This window comes from Colias eurytheme, chromosome 30, assembly GCF_061535395.1.
Source record: "Colias eurytheme isolate Ceu_HAF_F1 chromosome 30, ilColEury1 Martin Lab GWU primary, whole genome shotgun sequence".
In the NCBI taxonomy this organism is placed as follows: Eukaryota; Metazoa; Arthropoda; class Insecta; order Lepidoptera; family Pieridae; genus Colias; species Colias eurytheme.
In genome coordinates, this window is record NC_143009.1 from 554,704 (window position 1) to 574,414 (window position 19,711).

At 32.8% G+C, this 19,711-nt stretch overlaps 1 protein-coding gene and 1 pseudogene across 4 annotated transcripts in view; one reads left to right on the forward strand and one right to left on the reverse strand.

Moving 5' to 3' along the window:
- LOC149895658 (fasciclin-3-like) overlaps positions 1–19,711 on the reverse strand; it is a 109,980-nt gene that overhangs the window by 5,249 nt on the left and 85,020 nt on the right. For 3 of the 4 annotated variants that reach the window (XM_090118518.1, XM_090118517.1, XM_090118519.1), the window contains exons 9-11: positions 19,020–19,161; positions 16,532–16,645; positions 329–365 (exon numbers count right to left, since the gene is read on the reverse strand). In XM_090118518.1, coding sequence (XP_089974644.1) covers positions 329–365; positions 16,532–16,645; positions 19,020–19,161 — 293 coding nt within the window. Of the gene's footprint in view, positions 1–328; positions 366–14,062; positions 14,211–16,531; positions 16,646–19,019; positions 19,162–19,711 lie in introns of those variants that run through there. The other variant, XM_090118520.1, reaches the window with a different exon arrangement.
- On the forward strand, positions 8,815–10,669 carry LOC149895659 (3,4-dihydroxyphenylacetaldehyde synthase pseudogene; annotated as a pseudogene).

A 19,711-nucleotide genomic window follows, 5' to 3' on the forward strand; every position in this document is an offset into this window, starting at 1 on the left:
TTATTTACAAAAACAATTAAACACCAAACCCAAAAATATAATATAACCATCCTAAAAACCATCATATATGGCCTGTTCAGATTAGAGCGGTATCCGCTACCGCCCTGGGTAGCGGTATCCCGATGGGCACGCGATTAAATCTCTTACTATAGAAACTCTAATCGCGTACCGATTCGAGTACGGTAGCGAACATCCCATCGGGATACCACTACCCACGGCGGTAGCAGATACCTGTGTAGTTTGAATAGGCCTTTATTGGTAAAAGAAAGAGTAATTAAATGTTATTAATTTTAAGAAAAATAAGGGTAGATGAATAATTTTTACTTACGATTCGCCAGAACTCTTCCCGTGTTCACGACTCCTTGCTGTAATAAACAAATATAAAAATAAATATAAACTAGTCACTACATATTATAAAAGTCCTCCTGTTTGTCTGTCTGTTCGTTTACTGTGATCACGATGCGTTGTGAACATTTTTTTTTTCTAATAAAAAGGCTGTAGATAGGTTACCAACACAACATTCGATCTGCACACACGGCACACTAACGCACACACGATTAGACGTCACAGTGAGATGGCATGATTCAACTATCGTGTGCGAAAGAGACAAATGATGTAAAATGTGGCTAATTGGCCACGTTTCGATTTTTTTATAATAATATCATTGATTCATTTATACACAGAATATGGATATACATAATATATTATTTATAACTAGCTATTGCTATAACCTGAGTTTGCTTGCTTTTGTTACTAGGATACTAGATAGAATAAATTTCAAGGAAGTGTGTTACAATTGTGTTATTAAATTAAATCAATAGTTTTGTTTTCACGTGATTGTTTAAACTCAACAATGACAAGTAATTTTTATTTACCCAACTGTTGCCATGTTTGCAATTTTATAGATAAAATATTGTGCAACATTCACATATTTGTTTTTATGATTATGATTTACGTATAATGTATATGTATTTATGTAGACGACGCGGTTGGCGCAGTGGTAAAGTAACTGCCTACTGAGCCGACGGTCCCGGGTTCGATCCCCGGTCAGGGCAAATATTTGTGTGATTAACTCAATTATTTGTTCTTGGGTCTGGGTGTTATTATCTATATATGTATTTATTAAATATTATATTTATCGTCGCCTAGTACCCACAACACAAGCCTTAATTGAGCTTACTGTGGGACTAGGTCGATTTGTGTAATAATGTCCTATAATATTTATTTATTTTATTTTATGTTATGTATTTTCTATTTAAATAAACATATCAAAATCAAGCTTTTTTAGTAATTATTTTTTTGAAATATCTTGAAAAATTTTTTGGTAGCTAGAACACTATCCAGATAATTAATAAGTCCCTTTTAATGATAAAAAATAACCTTCTAAAACCTACTCGGCCCAATGATATTTTATGTATAGATACGTTATATACTCACAATATATCCAAAAAAAATGCTTCATATACAGTGTCAGGCACACACAAATACAATTTTCATTTTACTTAATTTATTACATTGACAGACTGTATAAGAGAGATGGCTCTAATAAAATGATATAAACAAAAAAGACAAAGATAGTTTGTCACTTCCACGCAGGTGTAAGCAAAAGTCATAAGAATTCGCCAATTAAATATAAATAAACAAATAGTTGCCATGGTAATTGGCATAGACTAACGACACAGAAGGTTCAATGTTATAGAATATAGATGTTAGGTTTCCTGCACAAATAAATAAATGTGACAATATTTTCATTTACTATTTTATGATTATTAATTATTATGATGTCGTATTACAATGAAAAAAAAAATTTTTTTTGGAGATATAACTGTATTAAGTATTTATTACTAGCTGTGGTGTTCGTTTTCGGTCATCATCATTTCACCCGATAAACACCCACTGCTGAGCATACTGCATAATCCTCCTTATAGAACTCCATAAGGACCGATCTTACGCTATTCGTTTCAAGGCAGTTCCCGAAACCCGTACAAGGTCATCACTCCAACTTGTAGGATAATTATAATAATAGTGGTGCCTAGATGAAAAAAAAGGATGAAATAAAAGAAAGGAAGTATAAGCCTTTTTTATCTAAAACACAAATAAAATTTATGTTCAATACCTATTTACAGAAAAGCAAATAGCATTTTTCGTCAGTAGCGATAATCTTTTCTTTAATGTTTACGTATTATTATTATTATTAGCCTTTGTTCGGACTTTACATATGTATGTAGTTATATATGCTCGGTTTGACCCATTTTTGCGTGTCCGTTTGCCAGTTGGCAAAGGCCTCCTCCAATCTCTTCCATTCGGGTCTCACTAAGGCCACTCTACCCCAGGTTGTACCCGCTACCTGTCTAATGTCGTCATCCCATCTTTTTTGGGGTCTCCCTCTCTTTCTCTTTCCTTCTCTTGGGTACCACTGTGTAGTAATTTTGCTCCATTTTTCTTTACCCCTGATCATGTGCCCCGCCCATTTCCACTTTTGCCTTCTTATCTTCAGTGTTATGTCCTGGACCTTAGTCTTGTATCTGATGCTGCTTTGCTTTATTTTGTCTTTTCTTTTGATGCCAGTCATGCTTCTTTCCATGGAATTTTGACAGATGCGGAGTTTATTTGTTATGTTTTTTGGTAGGGCCCACGTTTCACTTCCATACGTCAGCACAGGTAGGATGCATGTGTTGAATAATTTAGTTTTAGTTGAAATGTGTAGGTTATTGTCTTTCATTACTTCTTTAAGAGACCAGTACTTTTTCCAGCCATTTATAACTCTTCGATCGACCTCCTTGCTTTCGTTGTCCTCTGGGGATATTAGTTGGCCGAGGTAGATGTAATCTTCAACATATGACATTTGTTTTTGTTCCACTGTTACTGGGTATTTTTTGCCATTGGTCATAATTTTTGTTTTGTCCGGATTTAGCTTTAATCCTGCCTTCGCACTTTCAGACGCTAGGTCATTTATCATCTTGCTTAAGTCCTCTGGTGTTTTTGCAAATAATACAATATCATCCGCGAATCTAAGGTGCGTCAGCGTGCGGCCATTTATCAGTATGCCCATGTCTTTCCATTTCATATTCCTGAAAATCATTTCCAGTACTGCCAGGAAGAGCGTTGGTGATAGGGGGTCGCCCTGTCTCACACCTTTTTGTATTTGAAACCTATTTCCTTCCCTTTCTAGTTGAATGCAGGCAGAACTGTCTTTGTATATGTTTCTGATAATTCTAATATAGTTGTGCTCTATTCCTAGTTCCTTTAATGCTTCCCAGATTTTTGAGTGTATCAGAGAATCAAATGCTTTGCTGTAGTCTATGAAAGCTATGTAGTATGTAAGCTGATATTCTGTATATTTTCCTATGATTTGTCTTACAGTATGGATGTGGTCTAGTACCGAGAAGTCTTTGCGGAAACCTGCCTGTTCTATTGGTTGTTGCTCATCTAGTTTCCTTCCTATTCTTCCCAAAATAACCTTTGCAAAGATCTTATAAATGTTAGACATTAGGCTTATGGGACGGTAGTTTCTTATGTCGCAATGATTTCCTTTTTTGAATATAAGGATAATGGTGGATTCAGTCCATTGTTTTGGGATCATTTCAGTGTTAATTACATTGTTGAAAATATCGGTTAAAATTGGTGTCATGATTGTTTTGGTCAGCTTAAGTATTTCATTTGTTATGCCATCCGGCCCTGGAGCTTTATCAAGTTTCTGTGTGTCAATAGCTTTTTCAGTCTCTTCCCACATGATGTAAGGTATCGATTCATTATCTGGGAGTTCAATTTCTCTTTCATTTGTTTTATATTTGTATAGTTCTGTGTAATAATCAGTAGCAATCTTAAGGATTTCATTTCTATCAAACTTTCCCGCTCCACTGGTTTCCTCCATTTTTACAATCCATTCCTTCTTATTAGTTAATTCTTTGTATGCCTTTTTTATTCCTCCTGTGCGTCTAATATGTCTCTCTATTGTTTCCATTTGGCGTTGTCTCCTGTCTTTCCTTATACTCTCTTTTATTTCTTTACTAACTCGGGCAATTTCTTTCCTGTTTTTTTCTGTGCTTTTTGCTTTTATTAGGTCTGCTCTTTGTTCAAGGAGGTTGAAAGTTTTGTTGGACATCCACTCAGGGGTATCTTTCTTGTTTCTAAATTCTATGGTACTTGTGGTTATTGCTCTTTCTAGCCAAGTATATTTCTCTTGCATTTCAGCGCCTTTTGTTTCTGTACTGTATTCCTTAAGTTTCGAGTTGAGCGAGTTGGCTACTTCTCCTATATTGTTTTTATTGATTTTTAGAATCCCTGGGCTTGTTTTTGGTCTGGAATTCTTTGGTTGGGATGAATTCAGTTCAGCCCTGACCATACGGTGATTAGTGTTGAAGTTAAGGTTGTTGATGACATTTATGTCAAGGAAAAATTTTTGTTTATTAGTCATTATAAAGTCGATTTGGTTTTTTGATTTGCCATCGGGTGACAGCCAGGTCCACATTCTATTTTTCTTTTTCTTGAAGACAGTATTTAATATGGTAAGGTTATTTTCCATTGCAAAGTCTAAGATCATTTTTCCGTTTCTGCTTCTATTTTTTGAGTTGTATGTGTAGGGGCCTAAAATCTTGTCCTCTTCTTGCTGGCGTTCACCAATTTGTCCATTGAAATCGCCCATCACAATTATGTTTTTGTGGGCGTGTGTCTGTAAAGTTTTGTTCAAATTGTGATAAAACTGGTTAATTTTTTCAATATCTGCTTGTTCTGTGGGTGAGTATACTTGAATAATTGTCCATGGGTCCCTGTAGTCTGGCAGTTCTAAGTTCAATAATGCTATGCGCTCTGATACACCATAAAAACCTTGTATGTGCTTTGTTAGATGTTTCTTTACTAAAAATCCCACACCATATTGTCCTGGGGTCTCTCCTATATGATATAGCAAGTAATCTGGGTGTGCGACAATGTGTTCTCCCATTTTTCTCACTTCACTCATCCCGAGAATATCCCAGTTTGTGTTTTTTAGTGCTAATGATAGTTCTGAGAAGAAAACCTATCAGAACTATCATGTTTACGTATATTCAACATCATTTTATTTTTATTTATCATTTTATTATTGCAAACAAACATTTTTGGCATCACGATTTCATTGTATATAATAAATAGCTATATTTGTTAATTATATGCACTGGATGTAAACTGTGGATTTAAATATAAAAATAATCAAGTATTTACCCAAATCGAAATTAATAAAATAACCGTTCTATTTTCAATAATCGTATCTACATGATAATCTTTGAACACAGTGTACGCTAGCTTTGTCACACTAGTGATTGAAGCAATGTTTTATCCCTTTCATTATTTCAATACACGTGTCAAGCAAGTGTCATTCATAAAGAATTGTAAATTGTTATTTTTACTCTTAAACTGTAATAATTTAATATATTTTGCTGTGATATGATATTCCTTTATCTTTTTTTATTTTTTTGCACGAATACGTGCACTTTCTGAACACACAGGAAGGCATTTTCGACTACTTTAATGTACCTATCGGCATATACGCTCACTGGGACCGGTGAGAATCTGACTGATTGCATTGGTCCCAAATAGGACCAATTCACGGAATCAGTTTTGGTGCGTTGATGACGTATCTACCTCTTGTTTCTATATATAATATCATTGACTCGGCCCGTTCTTTGGCATTATTATTATGATATATTATGTAGTTACATATTTTTTTAATGAAAATATAATATTGACTTGATTTTAAAAGAGCAACTATGGAGTTTCTTGTCGGTTCTTCTTCATAGATACTGCTTTCCGAATCGGTGGTAAATGTTAAAAATATGTAATAACGATTCAAAAGTGCTTCAAGAAGTCTAATTGAATAAATAAATGTTTGAGTTTGAGTTTTGAGTCTACTGAACGTGGCCTGTGTAAAATTAGGAAAAGGGGTAACATTGGCGAAAAATAATTTATAATTTACATAATAAGTATATTGCTTCACAACCTTAATGACATTGGTTAAATAAAACAAGCTGTTCTTATTTAATAAATACTTTTATTGGATAACGTACTGGTCTATACAATTGTTAAAATTTCACTAAAACTGATCTAGCGCGTCCATAGCTATCGAAAGGAATTTTATCAAAATGTTAAGTCAATACGACTGTTTTTGGTTCTTACATGGCAGTGATTTTTTTTAATTGCAAATTATCAATACAAGAAAGTTAAAACAAATAAAATCTTAATAAAAAAATACTAAAATCACATTGATGGTGAATTATAGATTAAATTAATTAATAATATTGTAATATATATCGTTTTTACAGCATTTATATACGATTTTGCAACTTTTACATAAAAAATTAAATACTTGAGCAAGAAAAAATGTCGCGCTTATTTTGAAAAAATAAAAAATGTTTTTTTTTTTCGTTGCAAAAGCGTATAATATGTATTACAAAACAACCTAAACTTAAAATTAATTTTAAGTAGGCTAACTTTTACAATTTATATACAAAAAATAATGGATAAAATAAAAAAATAAAAATGGTGGTACGAACACATTAAACATCTAAATAATGTACTTATTAAGTATAAATTCATCAGAAAAGCCAGTCTGTATGAAGCAAAAACCTTAAATTTTTATGTTTGTTTATCTGTTACCTTTAAATCGTTATATTGGTTGAAATTAAAAAAATACTTTAATATGGTTCGATAAAAAGTATATTTCTTTATATAAAACAAAAAACATCTTTTATAAGTACAGACATACCTATATATTTTTTAAAAATTATGAAAGTTTTTGCTTAATAAATTTGAAATTACCTAGTGAGACAGTATAACCACTGTTTAAACAAAACCGAGATTAACTAATACTAAACGAAAACTTAGTTTAACAATTCATTAAATTATCTATTGTTAACTATTTGCATAATTTTCAAATAACTAATCGAAGTTTTACAAAACTGTGTTTAAATACAAAGTTTAAGTATGGTTTAAGTTTATTCGATGTTACATCACAACATACAGTGAGATTCTTAGAACTAATTAAGTTATATTAAAGAGAGTATAGAAATTCGATTTAAAAACTGTTTGTGAATGATTTTATTAATTTTCAAAATATATAAGTTATTAAGCAAACCTAACTTAACTGTAACTTAATTTTAGAATCGACTCGTTTGCCCATCCAGATTTTAGCCTGCAATTAAAACATAATTTGCTTTATAACTTGTTATCTTGCTCTAAGTTATTTTAAGTTAGAATTGGATGATTGACTAAACGTTACTTAGGCAAATTGACGCGTGACAACCCTACTATAATATAAATCAATGATTAGATAAACTATTTTAATAATCACTTTAAAATTAAAACAGAAATTGACTCCATTCTTTGTACAAACAAATGACAAACGTTAGTTAATTTTGAAATAAAAATAAAGTTATTAAATACCTTTGATCCTTATTTTTTTGTATCTTTAATGTTAATTTCATAATAGGGTTGGCAACACTATGAAAATAATACAATTAGTGCAAAAATCTACCACCAAAGTTAATGATTTGCGATTGTGCAGGAAAATCACTCGCGTGCCAAAAATATGTTCGTGAAAAAATGATTTTAGGACGAAAAATGACAAAAAAATATTTACAATACATACTTTATATTGACATTAATTCCTTGTTTGATTAAAAATGTCATTTAAAAGGGATCTTTGTTAGGAGTTTAAACTTTCTAGCCAGTTGATTAAATTAGGATTAGAACAAATTTTATTATTGCTTATAATATGATACTCTGTATATTATACATAGTAGCATATAATAGTAGTATGCATATGAAATTATTTTGTCATAAAACTTGAGTCATTTTTTGGTCTTTTTGTTAAAAGTGTAGAAAAATATTACATTGAAAATGTCCTGTTGTATTTATTTGTAGAAAACCACTTAATAAAATTACAATAAATGTAATATTTTAGCTTGCAAACACATTATCCATATTAATATTATAAAGCTGAAGAGTTTGTTTTTTTGATCGCACTAATCTCATGAACTACTGGTCCGATTTAATATATATAATCTCAAGAGAATTTTTCACACACGGCACGATCTGATCCCATACTAAGCTTTCGCTTGTGTTATGGAAACCAGATGGCTGATAAACATACATATATAATTTTAAATAAATACTTATATAGATATTCAACACCCAGACACAGAGCAAACATCTATGTTCATCACACAAATATTTGCCCCGGGTGGGAATCGAACCCACGACCTCTGGCTTGGAAGGCAGGGCCACTACCAACCAACCCAATCGATCACTCAAGATTTGAAAAAATATTTCGGTGTTAGATAGCCCAATTATCGAGTAAGGCTAATAAGCTATAATATATCATCACGCTAAGACGAACAGAAGCGGAGCAATGCGGGTAAAACCGCGGGGCACAGCTATTTTTTAATAATTATGTAAATGAGAATAAATTTTGAGAGAGTTCAAAAAATTTTCCAAGAAATCATTGCAATTTTAATTATATATACTTAAGGAGAATAAAAGTAATTAGTAGATGGAAAATTTATAACAGTTATGCAAGAATTATCTACTATATATATACCGTGGGTTTGCATGGATTTATAAAAAAAATATATATATTTTCTGAATGCAGTAAGTAACTAAGCAGGTGTATTTTTAGTTGTTTTTTTTTCTTTACGTTTGGGTATAGGAGTTTTTCATATGGTTGTGTGTAGTTATTCATTAGTTATTTATTAGTTGTTTATTTATTATTTAGTTCATTATATGACGTTATTTACTATTTTTTACTACATATTTCTAACTAATAAAAATGCATATAAGTGGCATAAAACTAACTACATTTTTTTACTGATTTTAACTCTTTATATTTTAATTAACATAGAATTAGTGAAGATACATACTGAATATTTGTCCATCAGATCCCAAAAAGCACAATATTTAAAAATTAATACATATGAAACGGATTTAAAATGCGATTTTTGTATATTATTTCCTGTACAAAATCCATTAAAAGTATTTAATTCCCAAACTAATACATTTTTAATAGCATTAACACATAAAACGGTCAGACAGAATAATTATTTTGTATATTATAATCGATATTGATACAGCTGAACATGTACTATAAATTCATTTCATTTCCTTCCCAAAACACAAAGATGGATTCCCAACAATTCAGAGAGTTCGGAAGAGCGGCTATCGACTTCATAGCTGACTACTACGACAATATAAAAACACAGGACGTCCTACCGTCTGTACAACCTGGCTTTTTAATCAATCAACTGCCAGAAAACGCACCAGAAAAACCAGAAAATTGGCGAACAGTTTTCCAGGATTTTAAAGGTCTTATCGTTCCTGGAGCTACTACGTGGCATTCGCCGCAATTTCATGGATATTACCCATGCGGGAATTCCTTCGCTAGTATCATAGGCAGTTTGCTAACAAATGGCCTGGGTAATGTTGGCCTTACTTGGGTAGCCAGTCCTGTATGTACAGAGTTAGAAGTAGTAACCATGAACTGGCTTGGAAAGCTACTGGGATTGCCAGAAGAATTTTTAAACTGTTCCTCTGGTCCTGGAGGCGGAGTTATTCTGGGATCAGCAACGGAAGCTATGTTCGTTTGCATGCTAGCAGCTAAGGAAAGGATGTATAACATGCAAGAGGTTGGTTTAGATGAGCACCTAACTAAGACGAAGTTCGTGGCTTATACCTCGAATCAGAGTAACGCAGCTGTTGAAAAATGTGGAATTTTAGGTTCTATGAAGATGAGACTATTAAAATCTGACTCCAGCGGAAGACTGCGTGGTGAAACGTTACGAAATGCGTTTGAAGAAGACAAAGCGAAGGGCCTGGTGCCTTGTTATGTTGTCGCGACGTTGGGAACTACAGGGATTTGTGCGTTTGATCCTTTATACGAATTAGGTCCAATTTGCAAGGAATATAATGTGTGGTTGCATGTAGATGCAGCGTACGCTGGTGCGGGCTTTGTATGCCCGGAGAATAGATATCTCATGCAAGGGATGGAATATGCCGATTCATTTGACGTCAACGTCCATAAGTGGCTTCTAGTGAATCTAGATTGTTCAGCGCTCTGGGTAAAGAATGGTTACGATTTGATCAGAACATTTGACGTCCAAAGAGTATATTTAGATGATGTTAACATGGATCTTCATATCCCTGATTACCGTCACTGGCAAATGCCATTGGGAAGACAATTCAGATCACTTAAACTATGGACCGTTATGAAGATATATGGGGCTGAAGGTTTGAGAAAGCATATTAGGAGTCAAATGAATTATGCTAAATATTTTGCTAAGTTGGTTAGCAGTGATGAAAGATTCGTAGTCGATCCAGAACCTTCTATGGGTTTAGTTTGTATTCGTTTGGTTGAAGGGGACAAAATTACTAAAAAACTTTTGGATAATCTCGTGGAATCGAGACAGACTTTCATGGTTGGTGCGTATCATCGAAATCGACTGATCATACGAGTGGCTATCTGTTCCCAGTTCACAACAAAACGAGATGTTGAAATCAGCTGGGATATTATCAGAAATGAAGCCAGTAAATTAATTATGAGTGATATTAGAAATTAGTATTTAAATTGGCCAGGATTAATAAACCCATCTCAGAATTGAGTATGCTCTTACGTAAAAATTTGAGCTGCTACGCTATTTCTATACGTATCTGGGGGCACGGTAGTGCCCCCGCCAAGACAAGCCAAGCGAGGCGCACGGGCACTACCTACCTTTTCTCGAAGCGCTTCGACGTTTTTTTGAACCCTCATAACTTGGGTTTGGATTATGCTAGATCAACAAAATTTTCGGGATATATTGTCAATAGCGGACTTATTGAACATATTAAGTTTTAATTACATTAGCTTTTATACTTCAGATTTTATTTATATCTAAAAAACGCTAATTTCGTCACTGACTCACTGATGATCATCAAAATTCTTAAGGTATTTCCTAATGTCCTAGAAAGCTGAAATTTTGTATGTAAGCTAGTATTAGCACACAAACAACAAAAAAAATATAAAACTTGTAACTTTCATCCCCCAACCCCTTAAACTAGGGGATGGGAGTTTGTATGAGACCTGTAATTTTAAATTAAATTTTGATGACGCTAGAGGTCTAATCTAATAATCTAAAACTTGGTTCCCCTAGATATATATATGTATAGGTACTCCTTGTTAAAAAAAAATTGTTACAAACAACCTACAAAAAGAAATGAAATCCCACCAAAAACATTTTCATGTAAAATGTTGCCAAGACGAGCCCATATGACTCGCACTGTCAAAAAGTTATCAGATCTCATGTAGAGCCAAGCTTCTAACACTACACGCCCTAACTCTACAAGGCCTAACTTCACAAACTCTACACCTTAGTCAAAATATGTGGCTTGGCCGTTCGTTACTACAAGAACTATTGTATAACACAAAAGTAATGAACAGTGAATTAATTTTTCACCTTACGCCGATGTGAATGTAGCGAAATGGCCAAGCCACATATTTTGACTAACGTGTAGAGTTTGTGAAGTTAGGCCTTGTAGAGTTAGGGCGTGTAGTGTTAGAAGCTTGGCTCTACATGAGATCTGATAACTTTTTGACAGTGCGAGTCATATGGGCTCGTCTTGGCAACATTTTACATGAAAATGTTTTTGGTGGGATATCTATATTCTAACTTGAGATGTCACTTGGGGTTGCGTTATCAGCTGAGTTTAGGGTTGAAAACAACACTCGGCTCTTATGAGCGCACTTGTGACGTCACCGCTAGCATGATCGGCTCCTAAATATCAACGTTTATGTTCCCGCCATTGCGAGCGATCTCATTTGAGACGCTGTTGATATGTGTTTATTAATCAACAACGATCTCAAGGTGCTAACTGAACTTGACAATGATTTCGTATCTACTTGAACGCGAGTATGAGATCGGATTATTAATACGGGCCATTATTTGAACGCGAGTATGAGATCGGATTATTAATACGGGCCATTATTTGAACGCGAGTATGAGATCGGATTATTAATACGGGCCATTATTTGAACGCGAGTATGAGATCGGATTATTAATACGGGCCATTATTTGAACGCGAGTATGAGATCGGATTATTAATACGGGCCATTATCATGTAACGTAGAAATAGATTATTTAATAAAATCATTCATAAACATTACAAACATTTAAAAACATCAAAATTGGACTTATTACTATCTAATGTATATTTGATAAGTCGTGATGACAATAAATTTCATTATAACTAAGACGAATTATTATCTTTGAGTACAATTATTTGTGATTATTTATATGGTGACTTTTCTTATTCAAATAAAACCTAAAACTTAGCATAATTATGTATTCAAAATGGTCAATTTCCGATATTTCAAAAATATTATTTAACGACTTCATAATTAAAAAAAACAATTTATCAGATCATAAATTATATAACAGCAAATAATTATTTACAAGAACATCTCTAAATGGCTTATAACTGTTTTTTCCATATTTTATTATATTTTACAGAATATGGTACCTAGTAAACTGATTTAAAATATATAATATATGACGTGTGTTTAAAAACGTTGTAAAAAAACATGGCGGTTGGCGCCAAAAGTTGATCGACTCAAAGACAATAATTCGTAAAACATATTGGCAGATTGAATATTTCGATTAAATATAACAATTAAATCGATTAACTAGGAAACATCTACCAATACTGAATACAGGTTGGTAAGTTTGAGGTAACACGTAACTGCAAGCTTGACAAGCATGATCAAGCGGCTTGAAGTTTTGCAGTTACGTCCTATCTTGAACGTGGTTTGATATAGCTGTCACTAAGCGTTTATAAAATTCAAAGAATCAACGTACGAACTAAATTTCTCAATATATTTTCCAAACGTCAATCTATATTATTTCATCTTTGTTAATATTTAAAACATTTGATTTTCAAATACAATGACAAGTAACGCGTATACGTCACAGCTGAAAACCACAGATAAAATTTGACACTGACAGCTAAAACAACGCGGTGACGTACAATAAACAACTCGACTCACAATCACACTCAAAAATAATCCGTAGCAGAACTCTGCCTATGTAAAAAGGCAGAGTTTTTAAATAAGCGATACAGATAATATATGATAGATAAACATTACTGTCACGAAATAAGGTGTTAATTTCAGTGAATGCTTATCACAACGCCGCTCGAACATTTTTAACAATCGAAAGGCGATTGTGAGTATAGTTGTTTGTCGTCCGTCAATGGCTGCTACATAAGGGCGTATTCAGAAAGAAAGCTTGAAACTTATAAGCGCTTATCGGCGCTTGTCATGTTCATATATTTTCCTGTCAGTGCTGTCAACCCGCGCAGGAAAATATATGAACATGACAAGCGCCGATAAGCGCTTATAAGTTTCAAGCTTTCTCTCTGAATACTCCCTAACATGATATTGACACTTGACAGCTGCGATATTTATTACTCAATTATGGCAACGAGCCAAAGTCAGTTGCCAGTGTCAAGTTAAATAGCTGTGAATTACAAATTACTTATACCGCCGTGTGACAAATAAAACATGACATTTATAGAAAAAACTGCGCAGTTACAAAATTAATTTGATACTTATGCTTGAAACGATTTTAAAATTAAGACGGCTAAACATTACGCTGTCACACATAAAACATCACATTGGCAGTTGACAGCTCCGCAAGACAATTTATATATTTTGAGATCGGCATTGATCAATTTTGACATTTACAGTTGACAACTAAAAGCGACTTAGGGCGTATTCAGAAAGAAAGCTTGAAACTTATAAGCGCTTATAAGCGCTTATCGGCGCTTATAAGCGCTGGTAAGTTTCAAGCTTTCTTTCTGAATACGCCCTTACAAACATACTAATACCGCGTTGCCATTGTTCAATATTTTAATTTATGGCAATACTGCGTTACAATTTTGCCACGCTGCCATTATTTAAAACTTGACATTGACACTTGACAGCCACAATTTTTGACATTAACACTTGACAGGTGTCAATTTTTGACAGCTGCCACGCATTTCACCACAGATAAAACACGACATTGACCCAAATCTCTAGAACGCAAACTAAACGGCCGTGTCCGGCTTCTTGCCGTTCCCGTTAGCGTACTCGTGGTCGTGGCTCGGGTTGACGGCGCCGGCGTCGTCGCGCGGCGGGAGGGGCGCCTCCGACCCGTCCGGTATGTCCGTGCCTGTACAGTTGAGCGATCAAGAACCGTTTTGGGTGTTTTTTGATATTTTATGGAGAAAGATGGATTTTTCTAACTGATTTTACTACTAATTTTTCTTCAAAATGTGTTATGTACTACTATTTTTTCTTCAAAATGTGTTATACTAACTGAAGTATTATTTTTTGAATAAATGGTATTAAATTTGTAGGTACTATAAGATTCTATCTATGTCAAATTATACATGTATATATTCTTTTCAAAATATTTTGTAGCAACTGTACCATTAATTTTAGAGTTATAGTACTTTTTAATTTTCAAATTGTAAGTGCTATAAGATTCTATCGATGTCAAAAAGTAACACATGTTGTATCATTGAGGAGTATAGATACATCTGAAAACGCTTTAATGTTGTATATTTTTTTTTTTATTTATTTCGTTTCGTTATTTAGCTGTTTTATACCATTTCAATTTAAAACTAAAGAATATTATCATTCAAAAAGGTGTACTAAAAAAACATACACTAATATTTACGAGAGAGTACCAGTAACTTGTTTTAAATATCAATATCAAAAGGCTACGAGAAATTAAAACTATTAAATCCATCTGTCAGTCGACTAATACAGAGTGCAAAATTAAGTTCGTTAGTAACACAGATAATCTAAATACCTTAACCACCATTTAATATTTTAGTATCTACAATATATTGTGAATTCTGTGCTTTTTAATTTAATGTGAATTAAGCAGGTTGATAAACCTGTTTTCCAAAACCATAATATAAGGTTAGTTCATTGTAATTATTTGTAAATTTTGTCCATTTTTTATAATGCAGGCTCTAGGGTGGATCTTCGATGATATCACAAAATTATAGGTATACTAATTTATTTTTGACAAATTTGTTTAGAAAAATATTGTAATACAATACATTAAAATTTTGAAAAATCTAAAATCACGAAGAATCTAAATCTATTACAAGACAAGTTATGCCTTAAAAGTTAGTAACTATTACCAATTAGTACTAATAAGAAAGAATTAAGACTTTTAAATAGAACCCATTTTCTAAATTCCCATCCACACATGCACATGCCTAGATATTTAGTACATCCATGCGAATCATGCTTATCATTCCTAAAGGTCTTGATCGCTCAAATATAGCAAACTTATATTTATAAATCACCACGGGTCGCAACCAATAGCGCGCTTAGAATAACAACCAATAGGCGTCGAGTATTTTAAAATATCGACCAATCATAGAGTTCTATTTTCGCGCGACTCGTGTTGATGAATTTTATTCTAATTTAAAATCACTGCCAATAGTAATAGAGTTCATTTTGCGTTATAATAAGACGTTTTAAATATAATTTTTAACCAATGTCATAAGATTTTTGCATATTTTGAAGCTTATACTATGATTTAGGATTTAGGAAGCAAAGCGGTAATGCATGGAACAAAATATTGACAAAACTTTTCTTGTAGAATCAATTTTTAAAACTACCCTTAAAAAAATTTCGTATTCCGATTGTGACGAAGACAACAAACAATATTTTTTTAATAAACGTTGTCTTTCCAGAAATTTTTTGAGGTCTTAAAAAAATAAAATGACCTAAGATCGAACCCCGGTTAAAATTTTAGACCGAAAACAATAAAATTAATTAAATCTGTCCATCATTTAGAAAAAAAACACATTACACTTTTAAAATACTACTGATACAGTATTACTGACTTTATTTCAATAATAAATATAACTAGTCTAATATTACATGCAGACGTCACAATATCTATAAAATCATGCAAAATAAAGTTTTGTCGATATTTTAATGAATGAATAAAGGAATAATGAATAATTCATTATCATTCGATAAATAAAGCAAATAAAATATGATTTTCGATTCAAACATTTTGAAACTAAGGTTATTTTTGGAAAAAAAACGTTAGTTTCATTAGTTATAAATAATAATAAATAGTTGCTAGATTCATTAATTTTATTATTAAAAAATTGGAGGACTTTAAACATTAAGAATGAATTTCTATGTGATAATTATTTTGTTCTATTCCAAAAAAGCTATAAAACGTTTTCTGTATTCACGAATCTAGATTATGATTAAATTTAACACAACACTAATAAATAAAATGTTTTAACCTAACAATCGAAAAACGTTTCTCAATCTTATCTATTTACCTATAATTAAAGAAAATACTGCCTAATTTTTTCATTTGTCACAAAAAACCTTATTTCTCACAATGTTTTTCCCAAAAAACTTTCCCCCAAAATATTTTTTGTACTTTTTCCCCAATTTTTTCTATTTTTTCGCACAATTAACGTATCTAGCAACACACAAACATACCTGCAAAACACCATCTATCCGTTGCTTTCGCGAACACGACGAGAGACACCGCTATGAGAAGAAGCAGGATGGCGATAACTATGCCAACTATAGCGCCTGTGCCTAATTCTACACCTAGAAATAAATAAAATAAATTAATATTTATAAATTTTTATATTTATATTATTTTTTTTTATTTCAAGACATTTTTCACACACGGCACGATCTGAGCCCATACTAAGCTTTCGCTTGTGTAATGTGTTATGGAAACCAGATGGCTGTTAAACATACATGAATAAATACTTATATCGATAATTAACACCCAGACATACGACAGAAATATTAGTTGTTATTAGATTTATTGTATACTAGCGGCCCGCCCCGGCTTCGTCCGTGGTACATGTTTTCTCTCCATAAGAACCATCCTCGTACTTCAAGGAATATTATAAAAAAGAATTAACGATATCGGTTCAGCCGTTCTCGAGTTATACGTTTACTAACACAATTTGCGATTCATTTTTATTATTTAGAAGATAATAATCTTAATCTATAAAATAAAAATCGGTGTACATACGACTTTTAAGTCGGTTAAAAAAAATGTCCGAATGTGTTACCTTTTTTAACATTCTTGTTATGGCATAAGGAAGGTTCTTATGGAGGGAAACACGAAAAAGGGGCAATAATATATGATAAACTGTGTTTTTCATGCGCCCGGGATGCCATAATCTTCTTATATATAAAAATGAATCGCAAAATGTGTTGGTAAGCGCATAACTCGAGAACGGCTGAACCGATTTCGATAATTCTTTTTTTATTATATTCCTTGAAGTACGAGGATGGTTCTTATGTAGAGAAAACGTAAACATGTACCACGGGCGAAGCCGGGGCGGACCGCTAGTACGATATATTTATGTTTATTATTTGTATTGACAGAAAATCAATGTAGGTATGTATTACCTAAAACTTTGCATATGTATTTTAAAACTTATAATATCTCAATTTTCAACAAAATTACTTACAAGGCATACAAAATTGCTCATGCATATATTAAAATATTTGAAATTTACATTCGTATTCAAACATTATATTAAACAATAACTATAAAAAAACTTTTTTTTTACAAAGCATAGTCAATCAAAATTCAAGATCATTAGACTTCATAATTAAAAAAAAGCTTTAACAAAATATTTTTTTCACGCTTAACAATTTTGTACAAAAATAAAGAACTATATAATTTAAAAAATGGCGCTTTTTTTCAGCCAAAAATCCATTCACTAATCTACATAGAACATGCCTAGAGCAACATGGTAATATTTAAACGCATTTAATTGAGATAAAACCTATAATATTATAAATGCGAAAGTAACTCTGTCTGTCTGTCTGTTACTCAATCACGCCTAAACTACTGAACCAATTTTCATGAAATTTGGTATGGAGATATTTTGATACCCGAGAAAGGACATAGGATAGGTTTTATCCCGGAAATCCTACGGGAACGGGTTTTTCTTTGAAAACGCGGGCGAAGCCGCGGGCGGAAAGCTAGTAATATTATAAATGCGAAAGTAACTCTGTCTGTCTGTCTGTTACTCAATCACGCCTAAACTACTGAACCAATTTTCATGAAATTTGGTATGGAGATATTTTGATACCCGAGAAAGGACATAGGCTACTTTTTATCCCGGGAAAATGACGCAATCCCGGAAATCCCGCGGGAATGGGAACTATGCGGGTTTTTCTTAGACTGCGCGGGCGAAGCCGCGGGCGGAAACCTAGTATTAAATAATAAAAAACCATGTTGCTCTTAATTTTCATTCAAATTTCAAATATATGATCATTCCCAATTAGTTATTTATCTTACCATAGATATCGAAATTTAGAAAAGATGCGATCGCTTTGTTTGCTGAAAATGTTTTTAAAATTGTATTTTCATAAGTTTTTTATTAATATTATACTTGTATAAAGAGAAAATAATGGTGAATACTGAATAGTAACCAAAACAAAATATAATATTTTGACTATAGAAAAACATACACACAAAGCTCAATATAATAACTTGAAAGTTTCAAGATATTATATCATAAGCTCTCATCTATACTAATATTATAAAGCTGAAGAGTTTGTTTGTTTGTTTGTTTGTTTGAACGCGCTAATCTCGGGAACTACTGGTCCGATTTGAAAAATTCTTTCGGTGTTAGATAGCCCATTTATCGAGGAAGGTTATAGGCTATATATCATCACGCTACGACCAACAGGGATGGAGCCACGGGGGTGAAACCGCGCGGAGCAGCTAGTATACTATAGTTACAATAAACATTGAAGTAACTATACTATTTTTCTAAAATTTAATTATTTTAAGTACCTACCCAAAATTTTATGAAAAATAACTACCTTTATAGACTTTATAAGATTTTTTTTTTTGTATATAAGGTAATCGCAAACTGCTTATAATTATTTTTTTAAACATAGATTTATTATTATATAAAATATCTAATAATAAATAAAAACCTACCCGCAGGTTCGTCCATAGTGCTCAATCTTAACGAAAATTCTTCTCTACCGAGATCATTGCTAACTCGAAGATAGTAAGTCCTATCCACATCCTCTTTAGCCACTTGACTTAATACTAGCGTTATGTTGTAGAAGCCAGTGCCCTGGAATAGTAGCATTCAACATTAAGTTTATAACATTTAAAAAAATTAATAAAAAAGACGTTTGGCACTCGGGGACTGCCGCGGTAAAGCTATTGCATGCTATGCCTTCAAGCCACACTTCCACGCCCGTCGGAGTGGGGAGCGTAAGGTTTTGACGTGACAACGTCTTATAATTCGATAGAGCCGGCTGCACGCACGAAAAAACATGATTCATGCGGCGTTACCTCGCTCTGAGGCGTTCCATGTAAGGCTTGAAGTGCAAGCGAGAGCGCGGAACGAGCGACAAAGAAGCACAATCGGACGTTGTCATGTATCGTCATTAAACCGACTTTACAGACAACCAATTTTTTCGTTACGCAATTTCTGGATTCGGTCCCCGCGCTCAAGGCCCGCGATAGAAGCTATGCAATAGCTTAAAATAAATCATTTATTTCACATAATTATTTTACATATCAAAGTGACCCCAGTGTAATAAGAATAAATAAGATTATTTTAAAGACTTTTACTATACAGGGTGGAAATTTTATGAAAGCAAAATAATTTTAGAATA